Source organism: Rhea pennata, chromosome 18, assembly GCF_028389875.1.
Source record: "Rhea pennata isolate bPtePen1 chromosome 18, bPtePen1.pri, whole genome shotgun sequence".
NCBI classification, from domain to species: domain Eukaryota; kingdom Metazoa; phylum Chordata; class Aves; order Rheiformes; family Rheidae; genus Rhea; species Rhea pennata.
The window spans coordinates 12,638,939-12,665,769 of record NC_084680.1 but is presented as its reverse complement, the minus strand read 5'-3'; the positions used below and the strand labels follow the sequence as shown (position 1 = coordinate 12,665,769).

Genomic DNA, 26,831 nt, shown 5'->3' with positions numbered 1-26,831 from the left:
ACTGACCTTTTGGGATCAAGTATTTTTGCACTTTTGCAGTGTGTAGAGGCATGTGCCTGTAAGTACATGTGTGCTTTCAAACAATTAATATATATAATCTATTATTGTTGGCTCTTTTGATTTGAACTCGTAAGTTAAAAGTTGTTTTCCTATCATCCAATTCTGCTCCTGTCAGCCGTGATAAAGGGCCCTGTTCCCGAGGTTAGACAGCCCCTGTTGATTCCCCGTGCCTGAAGGGTACATTTCTAGTATATCCTGTTCTTGTATAGGATCTGTTTTTGACTTGGGCATACTGTATGCAGGAGTACGTCAGCCAGAGAGTCACTTGAAGTCGAAGCCATCACCAGACTTACGAGACTCCTTGCTGAGTTAACCTTAAGAAGTTATGTTCTCACAAGTTTATGAATTGACAAACTCAAATTCTGGTTACATGACAAAAGAACTTCTTGCCCCAGTTGAAAAGACCTGTCTGGCTTGCAAACGCAGGGAAAGGACAAGGGAGTGAAACACCCAACACAAGTCTGTAGAGCAACGGGGATGTGTACTTAAAATGAAACCAAAACAGTTTATCAACTCTGGACCTAGAAATGCCCACAGAGATTAACATGTATTAGCCCTTCTGTTTAGAGGAGGCTGAAAGCATGGCTTTGTTCAAGTGGGTTAAAAGTCCCTCGGTTTATCTTTCTCTATTTTATTGCATCAATCTCAGGGCCTTTCCCAGTCATCCTGTGAGCCCCTAGAGAAACATGCAGATGCAGTGAAGTAAGGAAGTCTTAAGTTCAAAAATAAAAGCAAGCAATAGCCATGCATGAGCCATCAACTTGCTGTGATTGATGGTGCCTTAAAACATTATCCTGCGGCAATAAGGAAAGTCCCTCTGAGACAGAGAGTCTTGGAATTAGGATGGAAACCAACAAAATGGAAAAATAGCTGCAAAAACTTTAGGTGGCCAATGATAGATGGCAATGGGAGGTCAAATCTCACTGCTGCACACACTGTGGGCAGAGCTGCGCTCTGGCATCCGGAGTTTGAGAATAAACACAGCGATACAGTCCGTGAGTGCGCAAGAGGGGATGTTCGTGAGCCAGGCCATAAAGCAGCCCAGGAATGCAAGAAACAGCGCGTGTTGGGAAGTGTTGCTTAGCAACGCTGCCCTTGTACGGCGAGAGATGAATCAGGTTTGCAGTGTCACTGGAAACACTTAGTTCAGTGCATTTGAAAAATCAGAGGAAAAAGTGCTGAAGTCCCAGAGGTCACCAAAGGGACACTGTGGGTCTGACTAGGCCACAAAAACTGGAATTATGTCAACTGAGAGGCACTGAGGGTTAATTAAGAGTCTGGCAAATCTAATACAGGCAAGTATCAGCAAATCACAGATATAAGACGCAGCAGCTTCAGTGGGTAGCATCACGTCCCTTTGTCGCCTCTGGCCGTAACGGCTTCTTGCTTGTGCTCTATTTTTGTACAGATTTTATCCAGCTTGCTGAAAATTTCGTGGTTGCAGGTGTTCTCCCATTGCTCTAGCAAGAGAACACCACAGCCCAACATCTGCTGTGTATGCCTCTTCTCTCAGGATATTTTTCCTGATATTTAGCTAAATGTTTCTTTGCACAATTTCACTTTGTCCTTTTCTGCTCTTTGCTACTAAAGAAAGAATACTGCCCTCTCCCCAGCTTGGAAACAGTCACGTGCAGCCAGCACACCCTCTTACTCACTGACCAAGGACTGCCAAGAAAGTTCAGGCAAGACAAAGCCCTCTGGTAAAGCAACGGAAACCAGAGAAATCTCCACACTGTCCAAATAGCCCTGGCGACTTACATGTAACGTGAACATGCGACAGGCTGGGCATTAACAAATCCCGAAAAAAGGGAAAGAACTGCTAGGAAGAATCTAGAAAACAACTGCATTCAAAAGACACTGTCATTCAAGGATCACCCGACTCTTCAATTTGGATTCTTTTGTTCTTCTATTAAAATAAAACCACACTACTCTGGATTATTTGTTCACGGTTCCACAATTATCATACTGTCAACATTTCATATCCAAACAAGGCACATAAATAATCCTTAGGAAGGTAGGAGACGGGTAATTGAGCAATCAGGGATGAATGATGCAGGAGCTGTGACACAGGTAGAATGCAAGTAATCTTGAAGAACAAAATCACAGTTATTTACCAAAGAGAAGAGCAACTAAAAAAAAGACTGCCTAGATGAAGCTGAACGAGGGTGTCATCTGGGAAAGCATCCCAATGCGGTGAAACAGTTTCCTTATTTAACTGGCCCAGTGGAGTCAATCATCCAAGAGGAAAAACTGTTCTTATGCCAAACTTCTTGTTTGTTCTTCAGTGAGAACAATCCTGATAGAAGTGGAGTGCCTGTGAGACGCTGAGCAGTGCCAGCACAAGTTAGGCCAGATAACACCGCATGGGGACTATCTTCTGGCTCCTGGAACTGGGCTTGCTCTTCCAGGAGTGCATTCTTCCCCAGGACTGTAGCACTTTAGAATGAAGAAAAAGAGACTCAGAGCTTTGCTCTCTCTCTCTCTTTAGAGAACTTCTCAAATTAGCTTTTGGAGCATTTTCACCTAAACAAAGTTGTCACTGTTGAACAGCAGTCCAAACCAAGTGCTGTCAACCACCATGGCCGGTCATAATTGCAACAGAGGAAAAACGATATCCTGACAGCCCCAGGGCTAAGAGAGGTGCCTTCTGATAGTCCTGAAGATATCAAAGACCAAAGAAGCCGAGGAGCCTTTCACTCTTAGGGGTAAGGTCATCCGAGATTGGCAGTTTCTTGGCCAGGGAGGTGACTGCAGAAGTGCAGCTGTCTCTTCACAGGTCATGAGCCATGAGTAAAGGTCTTGGGGTCATCAGCCTTGAATCCCTCTTAAATCCTAGATTCATTCAAAAAATGTGGAAAGGGCAAAAATACAAACAAAACAAATTTCTCACCCACACTGTAAAGTATAAAGTCACCAACCAGGAGAAGCCAAACCCAGATGGTAATATTACAACTTTCACTGAGGAGTGGCTTCTGTGCTGCCTCCGTTGCAAACTATAAATCACAAGGCTTCTACGGATGCAGACAGACCACCAGCAGACCAAACACGCTCATGAGGAAGCAAGACTGTTTCCTCCCTTTGCATAACTTCTCTTCCAGTGGAGAGAAGCCCAAAATGAGCTTGCTGCAAGGAGAGGTTTACCACTGCACTTTGATTTATACAATAATTGACAATGCAGAGAAGAAGGTGAAACAGAGGTGCAAGTATCTTTCACAGTCATTCCAGTCTGGGCTACCACTCCTGGGAAGTACCCATGGGCATACGGAGATTCAGGATTTGAATCACAAGCATGCTGAATTTAGAATCAGGAGATTGGATGCTTCTGACAAGATACAAAGGAAAAAACTGAACGTGAGAAGCAGGATACCACTACCGAGATGGAAATCTCTTCACACCCTGCCCAAACAATGCTCTGACGACTATAGTGCTAACGCTGTTACCAAAAACAAAGTCTACATCAAAAAATGATGTATGCTGGACATGCAACCTGCTTTCTAATGCAGCTTGTGTCCAGTCAATTGCTGGGGTAGCACACAGTTTTTGAGCAAACATCCAACGCAAGATAGAAGACTTTTGGAGGAAAACTAACTTCCAGACTCTTAAGAAATCCACAATTTTCCATTCATTTTTTTAAAGAATCATCCTCACTGGATTAGATTCATAAGAGTTTGAGCAAATTCAAATAAAACTTCCAAATCCAGTAGATACGCAGCTAACCATTACTCAACATTTTGAAAATACAACCTATGGTGTTCAGAGACTTCAGCAGTTTATGATATTAAGAGTTTTGAGTATTTGACTTTAAATAAATCTATTAAGTTTCATATCTACAGTCTCCTAGGCACTGCATACACAGGAGATTTATTTTACAACGGGGAGCAATAGATTCCAATCAGGCAAATGTTTTGAAACCTCAGATACAGAGAGAACAAGTGCCTTTTAGATTAGAAGGCATAATCCCCGATTGACGGAGAATTATTCACACTCCTATAAATTTAAATTTTCACAATACTTTTTGTTGCATAATAATGAATTAAGCACTTGATGTCAGCTGTGAATCATTACATTCATCCTGCTTTTAAAACATGGCTGAGATTTCACTGAAGATGAAATAAAGAATTTTTAGGACATGGTAGCAATGTATATTTGAATGTGATGATCCCATTCAGGCATGAAAAGCAACCACACACTGCCAAGATTGATGGTTTCTATCACTCAGACTCTTTACAGAGGATCCAAGGGAAACTATCTACAGGTTCTTAAGATTTCAAGCCAGTGCACAAGGTACTGGAATATAACTATCTGAAATGTCCTGCTTGCTGTCAGCCCAAAACACGCGGCACACTCCAGTGCTCTTGCAATGGTTTAAGCAGCCGAGGAGTTTTCCAGAGCTCCACTTTCTGAACTGCTATTGTGGGACAGAACTTGAGCTCCAGTTGGTGAACGAGCTTTGGGCTCTACCCATTTATATCAGACACCTAACCCGCATATAAATCGTCATGCTATAACAAACTGCCCTCCAATTTAACAACAACAGGTATTTTTTCCACATAAAGCAGAGGAACTTAATTCTTTTACAGTATCAGAAATCAAAATAGGCCTTTTAAAAACCAGTCCATAGAAGATCTATACTTCAACAAGATTACTGTCTAATATGGAGAGGAATGTGTGAGTATAGGTAGAGGTGGGATAGCAGGCAGGAAATACTGTCAAAATAGCTTATTTTGGCATGGAGGAAACAAGTTTGAAGGTAGACATGTCTAAATGTCTTCCTACACTAGCTACGCAGCAGACAAGCAGCAAGGGCAGGATTACTTTTCAAGAACACTTCATTCCTGTGCCAGCAGTCTAGCTATTCAAATACATCGCCTCATGTGAAAACAGGTATCAAAACTCTGCAGCCCGAGCAATAAACACACGGGGAAGATGAGAAAACTTATCTCCATAAATCTGTTTACATTAATCTTCTCTTTTAAAGTCCACTTTTATTATGTGATACAAAATAAAATGTTTCGTGAGTGTGTTTTATATGTGCTTTTTAAACTTTGATTTATGGCCTTGGAGCAGCACGTGGATTTCACGTTGTATCTAGTCATCAGGCTTCTCCCTGCTCACTGCCATGTGAAAACTTCAGGGCGGAGCAAATGGTGGAGGAGATCACAACATTTTCCAGTTTTGATGACCAACTCTAAATTTATAGAAAAATAGCCACATTAAGTGACTTCACTTTCATTGACATATCCTGTGTGCTTTTAATAATGCAGCTGCTACACAAGCAGCTGCTAGACCAATAAATTTAAAAAAGCAGTTGGTAGATGATAAGTTTGGGATAAAAAATTATCGTTATCCTTTGAGTGTAAGGATTCATTGTGCAATTTTGCAGCAAAAGTTACTCATTCAAATACGAAACTCATGTTTCAGGCAGATGCTCTTGGCTCCAAATACTTTCACCACATTTCTGAGGCTTCAATTGGAACATATGTACATATTCAATAATCATTACATCTGCAATCAAACAAAAGTGTTAACTTTTACAAAGGTAAGGTGAATTCCTACTAAGATTCAGACGAGTCCTGTATTTTCCTCCTAACTTTCTAGACAACATAATTTTCAGATATTGTGAAAATACTTAAGATAAATCTCATTTGTCCTGATTTCAAAATCTGTGAAAATCTCTGAGCAATCTCTGAGCAATGAGACCATCTCTGCTCTCAGCATCGAACTATATAATAAACTGCTGTCTGAGTATAGAAAGAAAACTGATTCCACCCATTCCTACAATCTGTGCATGAGACATAAACACAGACCTGGGCTCCACCTTTCCTTGCCCTACCTCTGCGCCTCTGAACAGAGGGCTGCACAAGGTCATCGTGCAGCTCAAGCAGAAACTTGCCGGATCCTGATAAGGAGGTAGAGTCATGGGAAAAGCCCCTCAGGACTCACAGCAGCTCCCTGGAACATAACATGAATCTGCACAGCTCTGCAGTCCTGGCCCAGAATATGCAGTGGGGCAAATCTCCCATCCACTGCAAAGAAGACACGGGAACTTGCTCATTAATTATAATCAAGCAAGACTGTCACATCATGGGAAATATGGGGATATGATCTTGCAACTGGTAGGAAAGAAGGGAGGAGAGAAAGACAGGCGGGGGGAGGTTATGATGATTGCTGTGAATCCCAGTCTGAAGAGCAGCATACGTAACTACAGAAAACTATTTAGGAAATAAAGACATGATTAGTTCTGGAGCTAATTTCCTTGGTGCTTTGAAGAATGTAGCAAGATACCAACTGTAATTACAGAGCAAGATAAAGACAGGAGAGCTGCTGGCAGAGCTCCAGGGCCAAGGAATACCTGAACGCTTCAGGAAAGGCCCTATGGCTTGTACCATCTCTTTCTCAAATTATCCCTGATGCCTGCACCATTACTGTCACTGTTCACTAGAAACAGACTGCAGAGGAGAAATACAGTCTATTCCTTATCACAGTGCAGCACTGAGGAAAAGACACAGTATGGAGGAGAAATCTTGTTTCTATGGTAACTAAAGTTTGAAAAAATATATAGAAATCAATGTCACCTTAATAAGTATGTTTACATACAGACCCATAGTAATAAAAAGTTATTCAACTGCAAGTATCATGTGATCATGTAAAAATCCCTATCCTAGAGTTCTTGATGTTTTGGTGACATGAGCTACAAAGCAGAAGTAAATGTGGAGTTATGTAATTTACACGAGTGGAGTCATAATAGTGTAAAACATGCAAGTGATCCGAATCAGACCTGCTGTTTCAAATAGCTCTGTTTGGTTTGGAACAACAGTGTCACCACCTGGAGAAAAAGTCTCACATTAAGCAGCACCAGTCCGGGATTTAGATGGGAGGAGGAAGCCTCCGAAACAATTTTTGAATGGTCTAACTTAGCAGCTCTACTCAAAAGAAAGTGCCATAAGCTCTTGCATGTCTGTACATATTCAGTCAATCACCTCAACAGGGGCCAACAACACAGACAAGATGACTTGGACAGAGACTCTCCTAAGTGGTTTCCTGTCACAGCACCCAAAGTTCTTACACAAAATATGCAGGTGACACAGGAACCACCTTCCACAGTGACAGTCCAAGAAATCATGGTTCAAAATATCACAGAGATTTGACTTAGAAAGCTAAGTGCTCAGTCTAAGTAAGAAAAAATCTGCCTCAGCTTATAATTAAAAACTTGGAAGAAATTTACACTAACTGTTCAGAGTCCCCTACTCTTAACACTTGTTTACCGTGGCAATGATGCACATTTCTATTAATTCCATAACAATCAATTTAATTTCTAAATCAATATCTATTATCTGTGATCTAAGGCAATAAACATTTCCAAATGGAAGAAGTTCAGAGATGGAGGTCCTATTAAATGGTCACTCATAGTCTACTGGAGTGCTCTAAGAGATTCCAATAATACCTTGTATTATTTATTTATTATCATTGTATTATTTAGTTTATTTTCTGAAAGCAGTGTATCAATGCTATTGAGAGTGGGAGAACAGAATGCATTTATTATCCTAACTTTTATTTGTGCAGTACAATTATTTATCTGTGACCCAGAAACAAATTAAAGGGACATTGTCAAGTTGTATATTTTAACGGTCTTCTTTTCCCTGTTCTGCCTGCAATCTGAAACTTTATCAATGTCTAGAGCTTTAATCAGATTAAAGCTTTTGGTTTTTTACTTTTTACATTTCATTCATTTCACAGACGTGAAGCTAGTCAGATCAATTTGTCTTCCTCTAGCCTACTAATTAGCCCAGGGTTTTTGCCTTTAGACATTCAAGGAGGAGTTTAGAACCCCACCGGATTTTTATTTGTAGTCATTTGAAATGAGCAAGAGGGAGCTATTTCTGTTCAAACCATCCCTTGGAAATGGAAGACCCTGAAGAACTGGTATGAATCCAGTTATGTTGGAGGAATAGGAGGTGAGGTTGTTTGCCTTTCTTTGTGGGGGAAGACTCAAACAATTGCTGCAGATGGAAATACAACAGAACACTTGAGCATATATTAAACTGTGAAGCTGCCAAAAAAATTAAAATAACGTTTTAAGAGAGTAAAAGCTCATCCTCTGGACAGGACTGACAAATATCATCACTTTCTAAATCAGGCTTTGAATTGTTTTTGCTCTTTGTAGCTGCAGTACTATGTGGTCCCAACTCTTTTATATAGATTATTAAAGACTGGAGAAATCAAATAATCTTTCCATGCCTTAGTTTCCCCATTTATTTAAAGTTTGCAACCCCACAGTGGCTGCAAGCTTGAACTCATGCAGATTGGCAGTACACTTTAACAGCCTCAGATGAAAGGTGCTACAGAAGTGCCAAGTACTATCACTGTAATTATCATTCAAAATACACTGATCAATTAAGAATAAAATGTGAATTAGCATGTCTTATTATCCCCATTTACAGCCTAAATTTGAAATATTCCTCCCACGGGCTTCCTCCATGAAAACTTAATTTATGAGGAACTCCTGGTGCTTCTGACATGGCTATGGTGGAGCTGCTACAGGAGTGTAGGTATCTACAGCAAAGAACCAAAATACCATGCGAGCAATACAGGTTCTGCCATAAAGTTTGCTCTCTCCAGGGAGAGGTGGTGGGGAGCTGCCCTCCCACCCTCACTCTGCCCATCTCCAGGCCCCTGCCTGGCACCTGCTGCAGCCCCCAGGGCTCTCCACTGTTGGCCTCCTTCGGACCCTCAACAAGTCTCCTCTGAAAACTACTGGCTTTATACACCCCAGGGGATGAGGAAGTGTAGAAATTTGGCAGAGCTGAAGGAATCTGAAGGACCTGTGGTAATTTACACCAGGTATGAAACCAGTAAGTTTGCTGAAATACTTGTTTTTCTCTTTCTAACCTGGGAAATATACGGTATTTGATCCAGTGCCCTAGAGACATAAGCTTCCCTCTAATCCAGCGCCCAGGCCCAACACAGGAAGCAGCAATGTGCATCTCTCCTCTAAACCTGAACAAGTTTCAAATTCCAGCGGTGGCTGGGGCAGAGCAGTTCCGCGACACAGGGCTGTTTCCCTCTTCAGAAGCTGCTGTAGGTGCAGATTAAGTACAGGGGTCTGATCATGGGCTGTGTGGATTCTTAGCCCTTAGGAGCAAACTCTAAATTCTTTTTACATAAAGCATCAACGGATCCTAACGCTATCAGGTCATCTTGCACGTACTGCCACGTACCCGAGTCAGCCCTGCTGCTGCCTTGGAAGAGGACTCTGCTGTCCAGCCACATCAGTCCGATAACAACCAGAAGCTGTGAACCACCAGCCCAAACCATGCTGCGCCCCACAAAAACTAAAACAGGATTACTAACACTTTTAAAGAAAAGTGGCCTGAGCGTGTGAATTAAGCTGTTGATAAACCCTTATGCCTCTTCCATTCTGTGCAAGTGTCCTTTAGACAGCTGCAGGCTCTGAAAAAGAGACCTCCCTGGAACACATTCAGTTCAGAAAGGAAAAAAATCCATACTCTGCCTCGCTGAGTCCTTTTCAGTGAAGCAGGTCATAGCACTATGTCTTTTATCCTGTCATTCCTGTCTCCTGCTTGATGCACATAATAAATCCACAGTGGTTTGAACAGCAGCTCTGTGCTGAAACCTGACAATCCCACATATCTTTCTTTAAACACGCTGTCTTTCAGCACTCCCCCAAATGGAAACTCCAGGCTTACTTTGAAAACTTTAAATGTGCAAGGCTAGACTCAAATAATTAAAAAATATTCTATTAACAATCAGTTTCACGTTCCAATTCCTGTGCTAGCACTGAGTAAGCAAAAAGATTCATTTTTTTTCAAATAAAATCTAACTTTCATGCCTTACCTAGAATTTATCCTACAGCTCATAAACTACACACAAAACTTAAAGAGCAAACATAAACTAGAGATTTACATTAACAAGGTGGCTTAGAAAAATAAGACAGATAGGTCTAATTTTAAAAACAATTGAAAACTTGATAACATTGAGTACTGGCAGAGGTAGTAAGAAAGCCACTTGTAGTCCAGAAAACCACTCAGGCATTTTCAGGAGACAGCGTCAAGCTTGAGAAAAATATTTAATCCTCTTGAAACTGAAGAAGGATTTCAGAGACGTAAAATGTAATTAGGAGTAACTTATCTAGTAGTTAACATCAGGACAGGGAATTAGAAATTAAGAAATTCAGTTTAGGACACATTTCCTGATTTTGCTGCCTGATCATAGTTAAGTTAGTTAACTTTTCCCTACTTCAGTTTTACCAACTGTAAAATGAGGGTAATAATAATCATAGAATGGTAAGGTTGGAAGGGGCCTCTGGAGATCGTCTAGTCCAACCCTCAGCACAGCCCGTATGGGGAATGAACCTGTGACCTTGGCATTTAGTAGCACCACGCTCGAACCTACTGAGCTAAACCTGCCCTCCAAATAATTAGCTACCTTTGTGGAGAGCTTGGAAATCTGTCAGAGAATGCTGCTTTAAGAGCAAAATGTTTGCACGCTGTTGGTGTACCTGACAAAGAAAAAAATGCGACAGGCAGGTTAGTGCTGCCGATTTTTGCAAAAAAATACCAGTGGGACCTGAGCAAATGCTCGAGATGACCTCACTTTTGCTTTCCATCCCTAAAATGCTCAAAAGCCAAAGATTCCAAGCACATTCTGTTCCACAAAATGGTGACTGAATCTACAGAAACATTCTCAAACTTTATATATTTCTTGCTGCCACTAACACTCCTTATCTAAATTCAGCTGTAGTTGACAGTTTAATGATAATAGCTTTCTGTTTATATATCATCTGTGATAATGTTCCATTCTCCTTAAATTCAATCCCCAGTAAAAGGGGTGCTCTAATGTATGCAGCCACAGACCAAAATGATAGTAATTTTCCCTTCTAGTTGGAATGGTTTAGTAAACAATTACATTTCAATTAAAGATGGGATGTTCATGATGAGGGAAACACTATTTGGCTCTTCAGATAATATAGGAAGATAAATTCTCCAATGTCAAATTATTAAAATATAATTTACACAGCTGCTTTTGAAAAAAAATACTTGAAATGGCAAATAGTATATATTATACACTGGCAACAACTTGGGAAAAATCCTTTAATATCTAGCCCACAGCAGCTTGAACTAGGATCCCATCATCTCGGATTATGTTCAGTGAAGAGGAATGGTGGAAAGGTTACTTACTTTCATCTCTCCAGGAGTTTCTATTTACTGGTATGATGTCATTAGTACTTAATACTTCATTTATCAAGGATTAAAAACATGATAGAAGGAAGGATGCCATAACAGTAGCTTATAATATATCACTAGAAATTCAGCTGTGCACCAAACCCAAACAGACAGAAAAAGTGTTGGGAAACAAGTTAGCATAACAAGCAGATTGGAAGAGAACTGAAAACAAAGGAGAAATTCTCTGTCTTTGGGACTATAAACGCTTCACTATTTGGGGTCCTAAAAGGCAAAGCAATAACTTACATGCTAGAGTTTTTCCAAGCAACACCCAGCTGAGCAGCTCAGGGTGCTGTCATAGAGCAGAGTTGAGCTTTAGAACCAGTCCCTATGAAGATGCAGGAAAGCTTCCTGGAAGAAAGTGGTAATCCTTCTTCTGATCATCCTCACTTAAAAATGACTAGCTGTGAATATATGGGCTTAATCATTTGTAATGAAGATATATCTAGGCCTGTGTTCCAGCTGGGAAGTGCTATGGAAACAACCACAAAAGGGCAGCTCCTGCTCCAAGACACCACACTCTTAGCACAGAGCAATAGCCAGCAAGCAGACAGATGAAGGGAAAACAGGGAGATGATACTGATATTCTTGACTAACAATAGTCTGGTGGAAAGTGTGTTTCTACCAGCAAGTATAACCTCTGCAGCTTCTCTGAGAATTGTTTCTTCTCTAACTCAATTTACGTAATTCCATGGTGACAGCCTAATCATGCAGTTTTTAGCTGAAATAGCTCTTTTCTAGTCAATATGGCTTTAAACAGAAGAAGCATAGAAGTATTTTCTAAGATACCACAAAGAAAATGATTAATATTAGAAGAAAAGAAAATCCTAACCCCTATTACCATTTTGGAGGGAAGAGAGAATATACAGGTCTTCCTCCCAAGAGGCGATGATCTTCAAACACAGCTCTGTGAGAAAGGCAGAGAAGCATTTTCAAACCACTTAAAAATATTCAGACTACAGGTATTATATTACTTTACTCTGTTAGGAAGGAGACGCTGCACAATCAGCAAGGTGGATTAACAGCAAGAAATCATTCTGGTTTCTTGATCCAGCCCCTCAGCCCAACTCTTCTGCACAAGTTCTTCTGCAGTTTGGACTTATCCTACTGGCAACAGCTGTTTGGCCTAGAACATTTGCACATTGGGAGAACTAAATAAATAAAGCTCTAATAAAAGCAGTCAATAGATGGCAGTACTCTAATGAGATGGAAGAGAAGTCACACAGCTACACTGAGCGATTCCCTCTCTGCTCATGATTTCCCTGCAAGGTGGGCAGAACAGAAGGATTATTACCCAGTGCAGTTTCTCATCTTCTGGTCCCTATATTTGCATAGGTTATTAAACCACAACACAAGTTTCAGGTTAACTCATCCCACGTTTTAAGACATTTGGATTCAATGCAGACAGGCTAAGTGCTTGTCTTCTCACAGCAGGCACATGGCATCAACAGCAGGGCTAAACTCATCTCCCCGCAGGCATGGAGGAGAGGAGCCGAGACTTTGCCCTTGCTTACACCTATGTACCTGAGCATTATCAGCTGCTGCATTTACCATTCTCAGTGGAGACAGCTCTAGGTTGCTACCAAAGCAGGTAACATTTTAACTACCTCACGCTAAGCCAAGCCTTTTGTCCTTTTTTCTATCCTTAGATATGAACTTGGAATTCTTGTTAGTTGGGACTCCTCATCTAAAGAGCAGGGTCATGCTGAATTGGATGGCTCCCAGTAAGACCATTTAGCTCTGAAGCTGTCTCCTGCTACCTCTGTGAGGACAGAGTCTGTCTCTTCCACGAGTAATTCAGATAATGTAAAACAAGCTTTCCTCCATTAGGGCCAGAATTTCCCTGTTTTTATTTATGTTTTATAGTGACATGCACTGAATCTACTGATCCCAGGCAGTGCTGCAAGCAGTCAGGAAGGTCTCTGCCACTTCACGCAAAGCACTACGCAGCTGGCAGGTGAAGATCGTTTCTGTTTTGTCAGTCAGACACTGACCACAAACAGAGGACAGATCTTGGTGCCCAGGGCAGACTCAGAATGAGGGGCCCTTAGCTAGCTGAGCAGCCTCGTGGATCAGAGACTTGGATTCATCAGACTGCACCGGAGGAAGGGAAGGGAAGAACAATCAGCTGTAAAATATGAAAAGTTTACAACATCAAAACCTGCAGCAGCAGGCCGAAAAGTAAGAATCCCATTACCACTAAGCTAAAGCACTAATTACTCTTCCCAGTGGCTGGAGTGGACTGACTGTTAATGTCCCTCTTCTGGTTAATGAAGGAAGGTGAGGTAGAATATATTTCTTAAGTCTGACATCTGCTGGAATCTGGGCAGCCGTAAAAACTGTGTTTGTAACGAAGCTATTCACATTAGTGAGAGTAACACTGACAGGGCTAAGTGGGAACAGGAGCGAGACGAGCGCGTTGTAACACGGAGAAGACAAATGCTACGGATGATCCGAGTGATTACCGCCCTTATTTAATCAAGCTGAACATCGGAGCCAGCCAAAGCAAGTAACCGTATCGCAGGTAGGCTCTGAACTGCTTAAAGACAGGAACAACTTCTCTAGAAACACACAAGAGGATACATGCTGATGGAGCAGGAATAAACAGCATTTTAGTTTCAGTGACAAGTAAGTTAAAAAAAATACTTCTAAATCCTCTCTCTTGAGAAGAATCCAGGTTTCCCCCTCATTCTCTGTCTCCTTTATCCACAAGCAGTGCAATGTTTAAGTTCAAAGATACACTTTTACTGAAGCAGATGGATTTGGGCAAATGAAGGGCACAAAGCAAAATCATGCCTATTTGGTTAGTTTTACTGTTTTCTTTTTCTGCCTGCCATGCTCAGAGTTTCAGACAATTTACAACTGATAATCAATTCAGAGAGATGGCTTGCAGAACACAGCAATTCAAGAAAAAAATACCTTTCCTATTGGCAACGACACAAGATGCACCTCGCTTAGCACGAAGGTGATTTCATAAGGGGGGTCGGACCAGAAGAGGATCCTGCTGTGCTCTGACCTCTTAGAACAGAGAACTGTTAGTAGAATAACTTTCATCAATGCCAGAAGAAGAAAACCAAACATGCCCTGACAGCACATGCTAACAAACACTTCATACTCCATTGTTTTTATCTTTCCTTAACTTCAGTATTTGCCACATGCTGTATGCCATCTTCAAAGCACAACTCATCCCCTGCCATCCCATCACTGCTTTGATCATTTCTTCCCTTTCTATTTACCAAATAGTACAGCACCAAAAAAAAAAAAAAAAACATTCATGCATGTTCAACCTGTGTTTGCAGATAATGGCTACAGAATATAAAGCCCACAAAGAGTCTTATGCATTCACAAACTTAGAGTTTATAGAATTAAAATAAACTACTTGACAAACAGATATTAGTGATTCATTCATCAGTGAGAATGTTCTCAAGTGAACTGGGTGTGCTCAGATTTTTTTCAGATTGCATCATTTCTTTCTTTGAAAATCTGGTTCTACCCATCCAGGTTTGTTATGAAGAAGCCGAACCTGTAAAGTAGGTGTGGCCTGGACAGAAAACAATATATATCGAGCAAATTAGCTCCAAGACCATTTGCCTCTTCTCTAAATAAAAATACCTGTTTGCAAACATTATCCACATACAGCAAGACATTTTCCTCTTGAAGCAGAACCTGCTGATTGCCTTGCCAGTTGCTTATATTAGGTATATCCATCTCCAACCCTGTATACTTTACGCTTACACTTATTTTCGGAAATCTCTAGAAAAACTTCTCACTTATTGTTAGTGAAGGTTACCCTAAACATTATCCAAAAGATCTTGGTAACCTCTGCTGATTAAAAAGCCCCACTCTCCCATTGCTCTATTTCATTAACTATAAACACGACTAGGCTAATGATGCATTAAAAAGATCAGCTCCTCTTGGCTGGATCCTTACTGCCAACTTTCAAAAAAAGTTAGATTTTGATCCCACCATTGCACTTCCATTTGTCAGGTGAGTTTACTCATAAATTAAGCAATTACTGGAATTTGACACTATTCTCTAGACAAAACAATCCGCATGATGCAAATTAATGTGATCCATTCTGGAAGCCTACCTAATATGTCTAGGGTTTTGCAGAGACGAGTTAAATCAGGGAGAGTGGCAGCGATAAGTACCACTGTGCACATTCTAACTGAAGAAGAAACAAAAACTCATGCCAGAACCGACCTCAAAGGCACGACAGAGCCTATCTTCTAAAGCTATGAACTGGCCCAGACATCTTATTTTGTAGGAGTGCAGAGAGAGTAGGGATAGGGGAGTCCTGTGGTTAGACTAATTCCACTTCCTGATACTCCCATGGGACTATTTGCAACTACTCTATTGTCTGCAACTTCACACAACTAGGGGTCAACTGCTAACTCTGACTTTGTGGGATCTTCAGCTTCCTTCTTTAACATGGACATAGTAGAGTCCCTCCCGAAGGACCTCAAAGACCCTGTTTGTGCATGGTATTGCTATTACTCATGTTGTTGTTGGTGTTCTCTTCCACTCCCCAAATGGCCTCCCATTCTTTACCTACGGTGATCACAATTAAGCTGGGACATAAGCAGAGCATCTCAAAGCAAGATGACTGAGGAGTCAGAAAATACTAAATGGCTCTTCCAGGCTCCTGTTGGAGAAGGGATACCAGGCTATAGAGAACCACTAGCCTGGCAGTTCATTTTAAATAAAGGCATGTTCTTCTACAGAAGATTTTCTCCATTTTCTCTATACTACTGTTTGGCTCCAGATCAATAAATGTATGTATGAATATACTGGACTACCATAGGAATCACAAATGAAACCTGACCAGAGAAGTCTCCCAAATGAAAATACCTACCCAAACCTGCTCCAGATTTAAATTCAAACCTTGTTGCTTTAGCAAGAAATCCTTTGCCACTGCTTATTGCTAACAGTATCTAACAACTGCAACCAAATTGTTTCATGTACACCATCTCTTCTCTCAGGATGCGCAAGATGTTTTCTTTGCTGGCAAAAACCCATAAAAATCATTAAGCTAGGAGGAGACATTTACCGTGACCCGGAACGGTGTTGTGGCAGTGGGTTCCATGGTGGGGTTCTTCTCAGTGACCCCACTGGGCATACTGCGCCTCTGTCCACACCTCTCCGGGGGCGACTCTGTGGACAGCACAGAGGATAAAGGACAATTACAAACACACAAGCATAGGAACAGTACAACACTGTCAGCAGGTCATGTCTCTTCTTCCTTTGAGATGCATTTGCAAATGAGCCAACACAGTATCTCCACTACATCTACTCATTTTTCCCACAGTCACCTACTTAAATATTTAATCAGCAAGACTTTAACCTTCATCAATTAGCATTTTTTACAAAACTGTAAGTTCCAGATAGTGATAATGACAACCTGGCAGGCATTATTTCCAGTCTTTGGATGGGTAAACAGAAAACACACAGAGCTGAGTGAGAATTATATGCCAAGTACAGATCCATGCACACGTGGACTCTACTTCTAAGGAAAACTGCTGATGGTGTTAAAGGCATAGGATTCCTAAGTTCCCTCTCTAACTCCTCTAGTAACTTGCTTTGCAACTAGAAACAAATTAATTAAGATTCATTTTGCTGAAGTATAAAATATAGGTAATACTACTTACCTCTTTCCCTGCTGGTAAGGAAGGAAGGGAAATGTAAGGCTAAATTAACAAGTATGTCTAACAGTCTGGGAATACCTAGAAGGATGCTAGATAAGGTCAGCAGCAGAACTTAAAGGTGGAGTTTCCTCAGTTCACAAAGTCTCCTTGAAAGACCTGTGAAGCTCACAGAAACAGATCTATTTTGAAACTGTCATACAGTGGTGCTCAGACGTTGTAATAGGCTTTCCTTTTCAAACTGTTTGAGAGTCCTGATTAGCCAAGCACCTCCACAGTCCTACAAGGCTCAGCTGTGTCATTTCCATTCTGTGTATCAGGAAGTCTAGAATGCAGGCAGGGCCCATGGTTATGATCGCACAGGCACCTGGTGATAACTGGAGGAAAAAACTCAGGTACCTGTACTACCATATTCTCAGAAATGGGCAGATGACACAGGGGCAGAAGAAGGCTTCCTCTTCAAATAACGTTACGGCTCTCAGAGTCGAGAAGGCTCCATGCCTGGTGGGGGATAGAACATTCTCCCACATGGGCTGAACAGATCTGCTTGGGGACTTTGCAGGTCAGGCAAACGTCGCTATAGAGATCTCTACAGGAAGGCAGGACTGGCAGTAATAGCTCAATGATGTTAATGAGAACAGTTTAAGCCCACATAAAATGTCAAAAGCACAAAATAAAGACCTGAGCAAATCCTCCTTAGTAATGCACCTTCATCTTTCAAACACCAGCTACTTTGCTGCTGATGTAAAAGCAAGCACACAGGATCTTTTTGAGCTCAGTGCTTCTTTTCTGCTTGTTTCTGGCCTGCTGCAGCACTGACCACATCCAACAGAGAAACACAGTGGAAACACCGCAATTTCTGCCCAGAACCAGACTTCGGGGACAGGAAGCATTTCTCAATTTTGTGATCCACAGTGTTTCAAAATCAGCCCTAACTATTTGAAGATTCTCAAAATGAGTACAAAAATGAAATAAATATCAAGCTGGTATATACATAAACTGGTAGGGTTCAAGTTGGGAAATGGTTTTTGTCTTCTTTAAGCCTTTCCATTACAGTAGCTCTGACAGCAGATATTAGGAAAAGCAAAGGAGACTGTTAGTGGTGCACACTTCTGGCCATATGGGATGTGACTGGGTGCAGATGAACACACCTGGCAGAAAAGTGAACTCATGATTGCTCTTCAGCTGTGCTCATGTGTCATCTGTTTCTAGAAGTGAATGAATGTTTATTTAAACCCCTAAAAGGAATGTCTAACATTGCAATTGAAACAAGAACACGTAAGTATTCAGATATAGACAACAGAGCCCTACTTTTCAGAAACTGGAAACACGTTCACACGACAAAAACATGTTCACACAGAGAGGAAGATGTGCCTTTACTGCTTTACCACACAAGTATGTGAAACTCATGTGTCAGCCTTTCTCCCAGCCAGGATACCTGATAAATGCATGCCAAGCTGAGTTTGGCTAAGAGGTTCGTGAGCCAGAAGGCTTTTCCAGAGCTGCTCTGCAAATATAAGAGATCCAAGTGCTCAGAGAACAATGTGGGTGAAGGCTAAGGAAAGGCCCCTGTTTGGTGCACGAGACTCAGCAGGTCTGCACAAAGCGTAAAGATGACTCTCTGAAGTAACAGGAATTCCTGGTGTTCCCCAGCACTGCCCAAATGAGAGCTGCAAGGACTGAGAAAATACAATCAAGGAATCTGGCAATATATCAAAACGTTACCAAGTTAGGTTTACATAATGCGTATCTAAATATTGTCTACTGCCTTCAAAGGATGGTCTCTTGAATACAGAATAGTGCACGGTTGGGAAAAGATAAACTGAAGCTCCTATTTCTTATTCTTCTAGACTGAGAGTCTCTGGTACTCTTTTATTTATTCACATCCATTGGGTAGCCTTTGTTAGCTACATTGCTCCCTTTCTAGAGGCTACTTTTCCGTAACTGTTTTGTGTCCTTCATGCCACACTGTTGATAAATCTTTCTGATCTAGGGAAATCCCTGAGTTGACCACTTTTGAAGGACAATATCTGAACATGAAATATTGAGATATTTACTAAACAATATGGAATACAAGCAAAAGGAACAGAGATTTCAGAATCATACTGAAAAGCAGATTTTTCACGCAGCTGTTCTTCTCTTTTTTAAAAAATGATAAGCATAAAAATACACTAAAAACACTACTGGAGCTGAAGTAACTCATTGAGGAACTCATTCTAACACAATTTCACAGGCAACAGGCATGCCTATGAATGTTACATTAATATTATGATCCTTGGTTGGTAATGAGAAGTAGCTTGAAGAGAAACACCTGCAGCAAAAGGAAATTACATGGTAAACTCTGCTAGATAGAGGGTTCTACAAATTAGTATGCAAAGGAATCTAAAGATGGAACAACCTATACTTCAGAATGTCTCACAACAATGTTCTCATAACTAATGTAACTTAGAGGTGGTTTGTTTGCCAATTCTCAGCCTCTGCCACAGCTGTTATTTGCAATTTGTTGCAATCAGGTCTTGGCAAGGGTTCTCCCCTTAACAAGGTTTTCCCCTTGCCATTGACTGCTATCACCTGAGATGAGTAAGAAACAACTAACAGTTGTGATTCCACTCAACACTTGCTGAGGAGTATATTAAACAGTTGCAAAACAGGTTGTAAGATCCCGTCCATGGACTGGGTAAAGTACCTGTTCAGTGACATTTCCTTGGTTTGAAATCCCACTCAGAATTCATCACCATTGGCTTTGTATCCTGTATGAGAGCCTGAGAGCTAAAATTTACTGCTTTCAAAACTTTTAGTCAAGCCTCCCAATTGCTTGGTTGCTTTCTTTGCAGAGTGCTGCATTTTGAATCTTAAGGAGGCAGTCAAGTCCTTTGGTGTCACCTCCTTCAGTGCTAAGGCTCCCCCACTATTCCTTTGAACAGTGACCTTCCTTTTTGGATTATCATAAAGAAACTACTTTATTATACCAATTTTGAAAGTAGGTTCAAGATAACAAGAGAACTGAAGAGGCTAGTTTGCTTTTTTTTTATGATCAGAACAATGAACAAACAAACACATTAAAAAGTATTTCTCATACACATGACCGGAAAACAGGTGTGGTGGGACCGCATGAAAAGCAGCTGCAAGAAACCACTTTCCCCAGAGGCCTACGCCACACAGCACAGAGCCGTGCTCCACAGCCCAACACGTGGCAGCCTTCAGCATAAAGGGAAGTACCCGTGTTCCATATATGTGTTACAGCACTTTTGATTTGAACCACAGTGGTTTGTCAGACCAACCTGCACACTTGTCTCACTTAATCTGTCAAGCTGCTTCCTCTTCCCACCAGCACGTCAGGCCTCTTTACAGAAAGTGAGAGTGTCCTATCACCCATGTCTGATTTGTACCTGGGTCTAAATTTGATTGCGCTGAAGTCACAAACTGTACTCTTAAATTGTTACTTCATCATTGCAATATACTCAAAGCAAAGCCAGAAAACACACCACTCTGACCCAGATCGAAGCACAGAGATGGGTCAGGAGCTGATCCTTCCTACTGTTCCCAAGCTTATGGTTCATAAAGTGTTTGGAGTCAGTCTTCCATCTTAGCTTAGTGTGAGCACTGTGGGTATCACCAGAGAGGGGAGGTTCTGCAGGGGAGACATGTTCCAAAACTCTTAATGAGGAACCAGAAATTACCAGAAGGATGGTTGGGGTTGGGGTTTGCTTGTTTTAACGGGAGGTAAAAACAGCTGACAGGTAAATTAGGATCTCCTTACTGTCAGAAATGTAGAGCAGTTTTACATTGCAAATGGCAGGAATATTTAAAGGTTTGAACTGCCCTCTTCACTTCTTCAGGGTTAGGGAAAAGGCCTTAGGCCAGGTTACTCTGCCTAGTGACTGGCACTAGCAATGTCTATAGCAAGTCTGTAGTAACAACATGGCATTCAGTGACGACATAAAAAGTCACTATATGACCACGATAATAAACTGCTCTCCACATCCACTAGAGGGAGAAAAAGAAATAAGTTTTAATTTACAGCAAAAGACATTTAGGTTAGATATCAGAAAAAGTCCTCTCTTGACAAGGTCAGTTATACTTTGGAATTGATTGTCTACACAGAAAAATGCATGTTTAACCCTATTTTTAAAACTTCTTGTGACACAGACATCACTGTCAGGAGAGGTTCAGGTACGATGAGCTTCTTTCCCTCCCTTCTCCTGGGCAGAGGGATACTACACGATCCCCTGAAATCCCTTCCAGCCTTTTTGCTGTCATTTCTGAAGTGCTTGCTCACTTGTGCATAAAACAACTCAGATTCAGTATCTAAATTCAGCCTTTTCTTCACAAATTCTTAAACATCTTCCTCCTCTCCTGAACCTCTGCTTCAGTTCTGCACAGACAGATTTTACTGGCAGGGAGGGAGAAGTTTCTCTGCTGAGGTGCTGTTACTCCTCTAGAGCACAGCACAAACAGAAAGAGTTCAGGGTCCTACACACAACTTCATTGCAGCCTCACTATGTGACCCTTGGACATTTTAAGGCCTTTTCTCAGATTCACAGTAGATAAAAATCTTGAAAATCCCATGGGGAGACTGCAAGGTTTCATTAATTAATGTCTGTCAGCTATTTTGTATCCCAAGATAAAAGACTCCAGAGTAAGGCAAAGTGTTATTGCAGGCAGCTAACCACAGAATGACATTTCCAGAAGCACTCGGTATTATCAGGTAACATCCTCTCTGGCCACTGAATTTTCTGTTAGCTGAATACTATCACTCAGCTCACAGAAATTCCAGGATTATACCTTCATTTGTCCATTTATTGGCTCTAGATCGCATCTGATTGGAGGGCTTAAACACACAGTATCTCAGGGCACTATTTGCTGTCCCAAAGTCCTCAACATCTTATGAACTTAAAACCTCCAAATCTCTCCTTTATGACTCAGAAGCTTGCAAATCACTGAAGCAACAGTCTATTAAATGAGGATTTAGTGCAGGCACGCTGGATCTGAAAAATGATTCCTTGGGTATTGTGAACAGCAGAGAAGCCAGTGAGCAGAAATGGATACCCACACGCAAGGGATGGCTTTCTGATTCTCTCCCCTTTCCACCAGCCTATACTGTAATACTCAAATAAAGGATGGGATATAAACATGAGCACTAAGAATTTTTCTAATTATCTTTGGACAGCTGGATCAGGCCAGCTAAGCATATTACCTGGTTCTTTAGAAGCTCTTAAGTCTCAAAATTAGACTGAAAAAAGTTCATAACCTACACTGAGGAGAACCATGGCTATTCTGACTGAAATATTTCATCTATTTTATTCCTCATTATTGATGACATTTTTCTGCATTCTTCTAAGCTTGATCAATAAAAACTAGGCATTTCTACTCACACACTGTCTAACTTCCACTGTGAACTTTGCAGAACCATGTTCCCGTGGGTCCTCCCAATTCTTTCTCATAAACTAAGTCTCATCATAAATGGAAGTGTTCAACCTGTGTCACAGAGACCGATGCTGGGCTGCAGCTCCTCTCCTTATGCAACCACAGAGGAACAGGAGCAAAAAGAAATGAACAAATGTGTTTTCTGCTTTTCCAAATATTTACAGAGGCTGCAATGTTTTGGGTTTTTCACATTGCAGGGTAAGATCTTAAAACTAAAAGAGAAACTTCCTTGAAATTTTAAAAAAGCAGAAACCTCTAAGAGGTTATTATATACAATTGGTTCCAAAATGCCTCTCGTTGTGAATTGCACTAAGAATTTTTTTAAGCTGCCAGGGTGGAAAATCATCCCATCGAGTTCACTGCCAACAGAAGGAGGACACTAACATAGCACAGTAAACACTGCACTTGAATTTAGGACTCTAAGGCTTCGGAATATTTCTGAAAGTCTTTCTGTACAGTAACAAACACATTTGGGTTGTTAACTAATTTGAGGCTTTTGAACTAACAGAATAATTAATCCTCAGTACACTCTTCAGTGCTGCTTCTTCATACTGAGAAATAGTTACAGAGCAGCCTAGCAATCCCCCCAAGGCTGCCAGGGCACGAGCAGCAGAACTGGCTGCATGAGGATCTCCCGGAACCCAAGCTCCTGCTTAACCCCCTCAGCATCGCTGTCTTCTTAGTCGCAGCTTCTCAGACACTGCCACAGAGCAGGTCATTACGTTTAACACACGGCACAAACATTAATACTGTTTACTTTTCATCAGAGAAATGAGTTTTTTTATATTAGTGTTACCTGCTCTTGTGAATCACTGCTAGTCCAAGGGATCATCAGGATTATGCTCTCACTGGTGGGAATGAAATGCGTTAACTCTTTCTGGTTGTTCATCTCCTGTCACACGCTCCCCTCTCCCGCTGTCCTCACACACACAAATCCAGGAATGAGCCAGTGGAACAGACAATATGAACAGGAGCAAAGTGAACCGGCTGGAGCGAACAGCTAACAAGCAGACACTTCCTAGCAAGCTGATCTTCTGATACGAAACCGTTCCAACTCCCAACAAGAAAGGGAGGTGCAAATCTGGATGAACATCAGAGAAGTTAGCAATAAGACGCGTCTCCCTCAACTCACCAAAAGGAAGCTGTGCTTGTCAGCAACCCACATGCCATGGTACTCCAAACAAGTCAGGAATAAGAGGAGAAGGAGAGCTGATGACTTCATCAGAGGCAGCAAGAAAGAGAAGTATGACTGGAATGCCGGACAAGCCAGCAGCGCTGGAGAGACACTGCAGGAGGCTGGGAACCGCCAGGTCCCTTCACCAGTACTGCAGTGATGTGCTTTAAGGAATGGAGACTTTAGAGGACAATAAAACTTCACCAGACCATCTGGATATAACGAAGAATAATAAAAGTTCATCAGAACCACAAGCTGACTGAAAAGATCCTGCATGCAATACTTGAAGGGGTCAAGCTCTCGCCTGACCTTCGGTTGCGATCCACCAATGAAGGTTTGCTCTGGTCACCTGATATTTCCCTGTTCTGCCTCATTGGTTTAGTGCCTGACATCTATAATGTGCCTCAGAGAGTTTAACAGGGTGGAGTTTCTGCGAAACTAGAGAGAACGGGAATTACTGGTCTTCGGCTCATGCAATTACACTTGGTGAATTAAATTTATTGCCTAATGAACTAAGGTGTTATACTTCTAATTTCTGCATTATCTAACAACTCCTTACTTACGGACCCAGCAGAGGAGAAGAGGAGGCACACAGCAGCAGAAGTGATTTATTTAATATGGCCACAGTAGCATTTCTCAATTAAAAACAATCTCTGGAGAACAGACTTTGTAGCATCTGTGTGATCCAGAACACTCAAAAGAGGATGCAGAAAAATCTACATTTCAGGCAGTTTTAGGCAGCCACAGGAGTCCAGTGAGAAAGATGGATCGATCCTTAATCTGAATCTAAAGGGGCATTTAGAAGATACTATTAGAATAGTGAAACTCTTTTAAAAGGGAGTATCACCCTATGAATAAACAAAGACACAGAATAATAAATACTGAGTTGAGCCAAGTTTCTCCTTCAAGCAACACAAATAATTTTGAGTGGGTAGCAGAGAAACAAAAAGTATCTGAGTTCTAATGGATAAATATTAATTAAGAATCACTGATGGATTATGAATACACCTGTTAACACAATCTATTCCTGTTCTGGTCAGCTGAAACTATGTATTTTATGGCTGTAAATACAGATGCAAGGCCAGTTTCTTTGTTCGATTACCTAGAGAACTAACTGTTGGAACATGTAACCCATTGCCCTAATGATTCCTTGGTGAGTTCTAGTTAAAAGTCAAACCTTTATTTGGCAATAAAATTGACTTTTAAATAAAAATGACTGAGGAGCAAAAATTTGGGGCAGTTAATGATGCCCTCTAAAAATCAGATTCATCTAAAAGTAAGACTAACGAGCATGAAGAATGGATATTCCCTTGGCTAATGCACGCTTGCATACAACAGGTCATCACCACTTTTTTATTAGAATAAAATTATTTCTTTTCACATTGCAGAATCTCTAGCTTAAATACAGTTCTGTAAAGCACAACAATCTCACTCCTGCACCCATGACTATTCCATACGTGAATTTGTCATTTATTCCCCATTCATTTATTGCTTTAAGTAGAAAGTTTTTCATGTTCTCATGCTTTTGCTACTGTTTCAGATAATTGAGGATGCTGTTTACAGAGCTATAGCTTATACGTAAAAAAAAAAAATCTTTCTTATCTCACTACTTGGGTAGAAAACAAAAAAATGAACTGGGATCATCACTTGTCTTTTGTGCTATACTCTGGTACAAAATTGTTACCATTAAACCATTAGAAGCTGGTTGTGTGCCTGCAGTTAATGCCAGCCTTAGTGATCGCACCAAACTATCAGTTTCTTATCATTACCTTTGTTCCCTCACAGATGACTTAAGTGTTATAAAAACACTATATCCATCTTCACAGGGGAAATGCCTTCTCTTACCCAACTCTGCCCGTGCCAGAAGCACAAAAAGGGCCTTCTCTTACCCAACTCTGCCCATGCCAGAAGCACAAAAAGGGAACTGAAGCACTACCAAGACCCATATGATCCTCTGCAGCTACCAGAATAGTGGTTGGACCAGTTGTGTAAACTGAAGATCTTATTTGAACTAGCTGGAAAACAAAAAACAATTCAATTCATAGAAACCACCTGTCTGAATTGCTTCCCATCAGTAAAAAAATTATGTTTACCTTCTCTCAAAGGAGGACTAAGATCCTCTGGGAGAAGAGCTTTGTTAAATAATGATTTGAAGTGCCATTGACCTTTGCCATGGCACACTGTGCACTTTAATGAATCTCATATCATCTCTGTGTCAGGTACCAGGCTACCATGTACTGTGAAGTATTTAATACTCCTCATACTGCTTGTGAGGAAGTGTTATTAATGACTTTTGAATCTAGTACTGAAAAAAGCTGTTATTTTTCTGTGTACTTGATGTATATCTGTTCCTCTGTTTTCTCTAATATGACCAATGAGATAACTTAGCTCCTTCACCAGCAGCATGCCGAGGTGGCTTTTGTCACATATAAGCAGAAACGGGACTTATTCATCTTATTTCTTGTCTTTCAATGGGCTCTGGTTGCCCAATTTTGACAGTCTGTTCTCTTCTAGCAAGGTCAGCTAGGCCTTTCTCCCTACAAACCAGGAATTATCTGTGTTTCTGGTATCACCCAGCAGTGGGGTAAAGGGAATGAAGCTCTAATATAGCAGAAATTCAGCTGCCTCACTAGAGGGAGCTGAAGCCTCTTTGCTAACTCATAAAAACAGGCACTGACAGAGCAAGAACACACAGGACATCCTTCACATCTTTCAATATCATGTAGGACCATTCCCTGCAGCGCCAGCCACTGCTGGAAGGAAACGAGGCCCCTGCTGAGGCCAGAGAGCCCAGCTCGGCCCACACCAGTTAACACGACCATTACAGATGTGAGCCCTGTCCACGCAGTACCTCCATCCTGGTAGCTTAGTGATAGTCATTTAGGGCCCAATTTTGCTTTCATGGCAATTGATGGGAAACATATTCCTTACCTTCAGAGAAAGCATAAACTTACTTGTTAAGAAAGACTATTCCAGGAGTGCAAAAAGGAAAGGAGAAAATAGAGCAGATGGAAAAACACAGGAATGGGAAGCCTAGATAATCTCAGCAAGAGGAGTCAGAAAACATACACATCTCTCTTTTTAAAAATAAATAGCAAATTGCGCTGATTGAGTAGCCTTCATTACAAACTGCGTTTTTATTATGTCTTTATGTCTTGTATTTTTGATTAGATACATATATATACATATACATACATATTTATATATAGGTATTTCTCTTCTTTATTTATCAGTCTCCAATATAAAATATGTATGATATTTATCTTTCTCTGGCATGATGTCTAG

The 26,831-nt window shown here is 41.1% G+C and overlaps 1 protein-coding gene across 9 annotated transcripts in view; it reads right to left on the bottom strand.

Moving 5' to 3' along the window:
* The window catches only part of DAB2IP (DAB2 interacting protein), a 216,169-nt gene that overhangs the window by 130,280 nt on the left and 59,058 nt on the right, over positions 1 to 26,831 (bottom strand). For 8 of the 9 annotated variants that reach the window (XR_009960279.1, XM_062591355.1, XM_062591357.1 and 5 more), the window contains exon 2: positions 16,354 to 16,457. The exons of the other annotated variant lie outside the window; for it this stretch is intronic. Coding sequence is in view for 7 of the 8 variants with exons in the window: in XM_062591355.1 (XP_062447339.1) it covers positions 16,354 to 16,457 (104 nt within the window). In the remaining variant the exon portion in view is untranslated. The remainder of the gene's footprint in view (positions 1 to 16,353; positions 16,458 to 26,831) is intronic. 9 annotated transcript variants of the gene reach the window in all.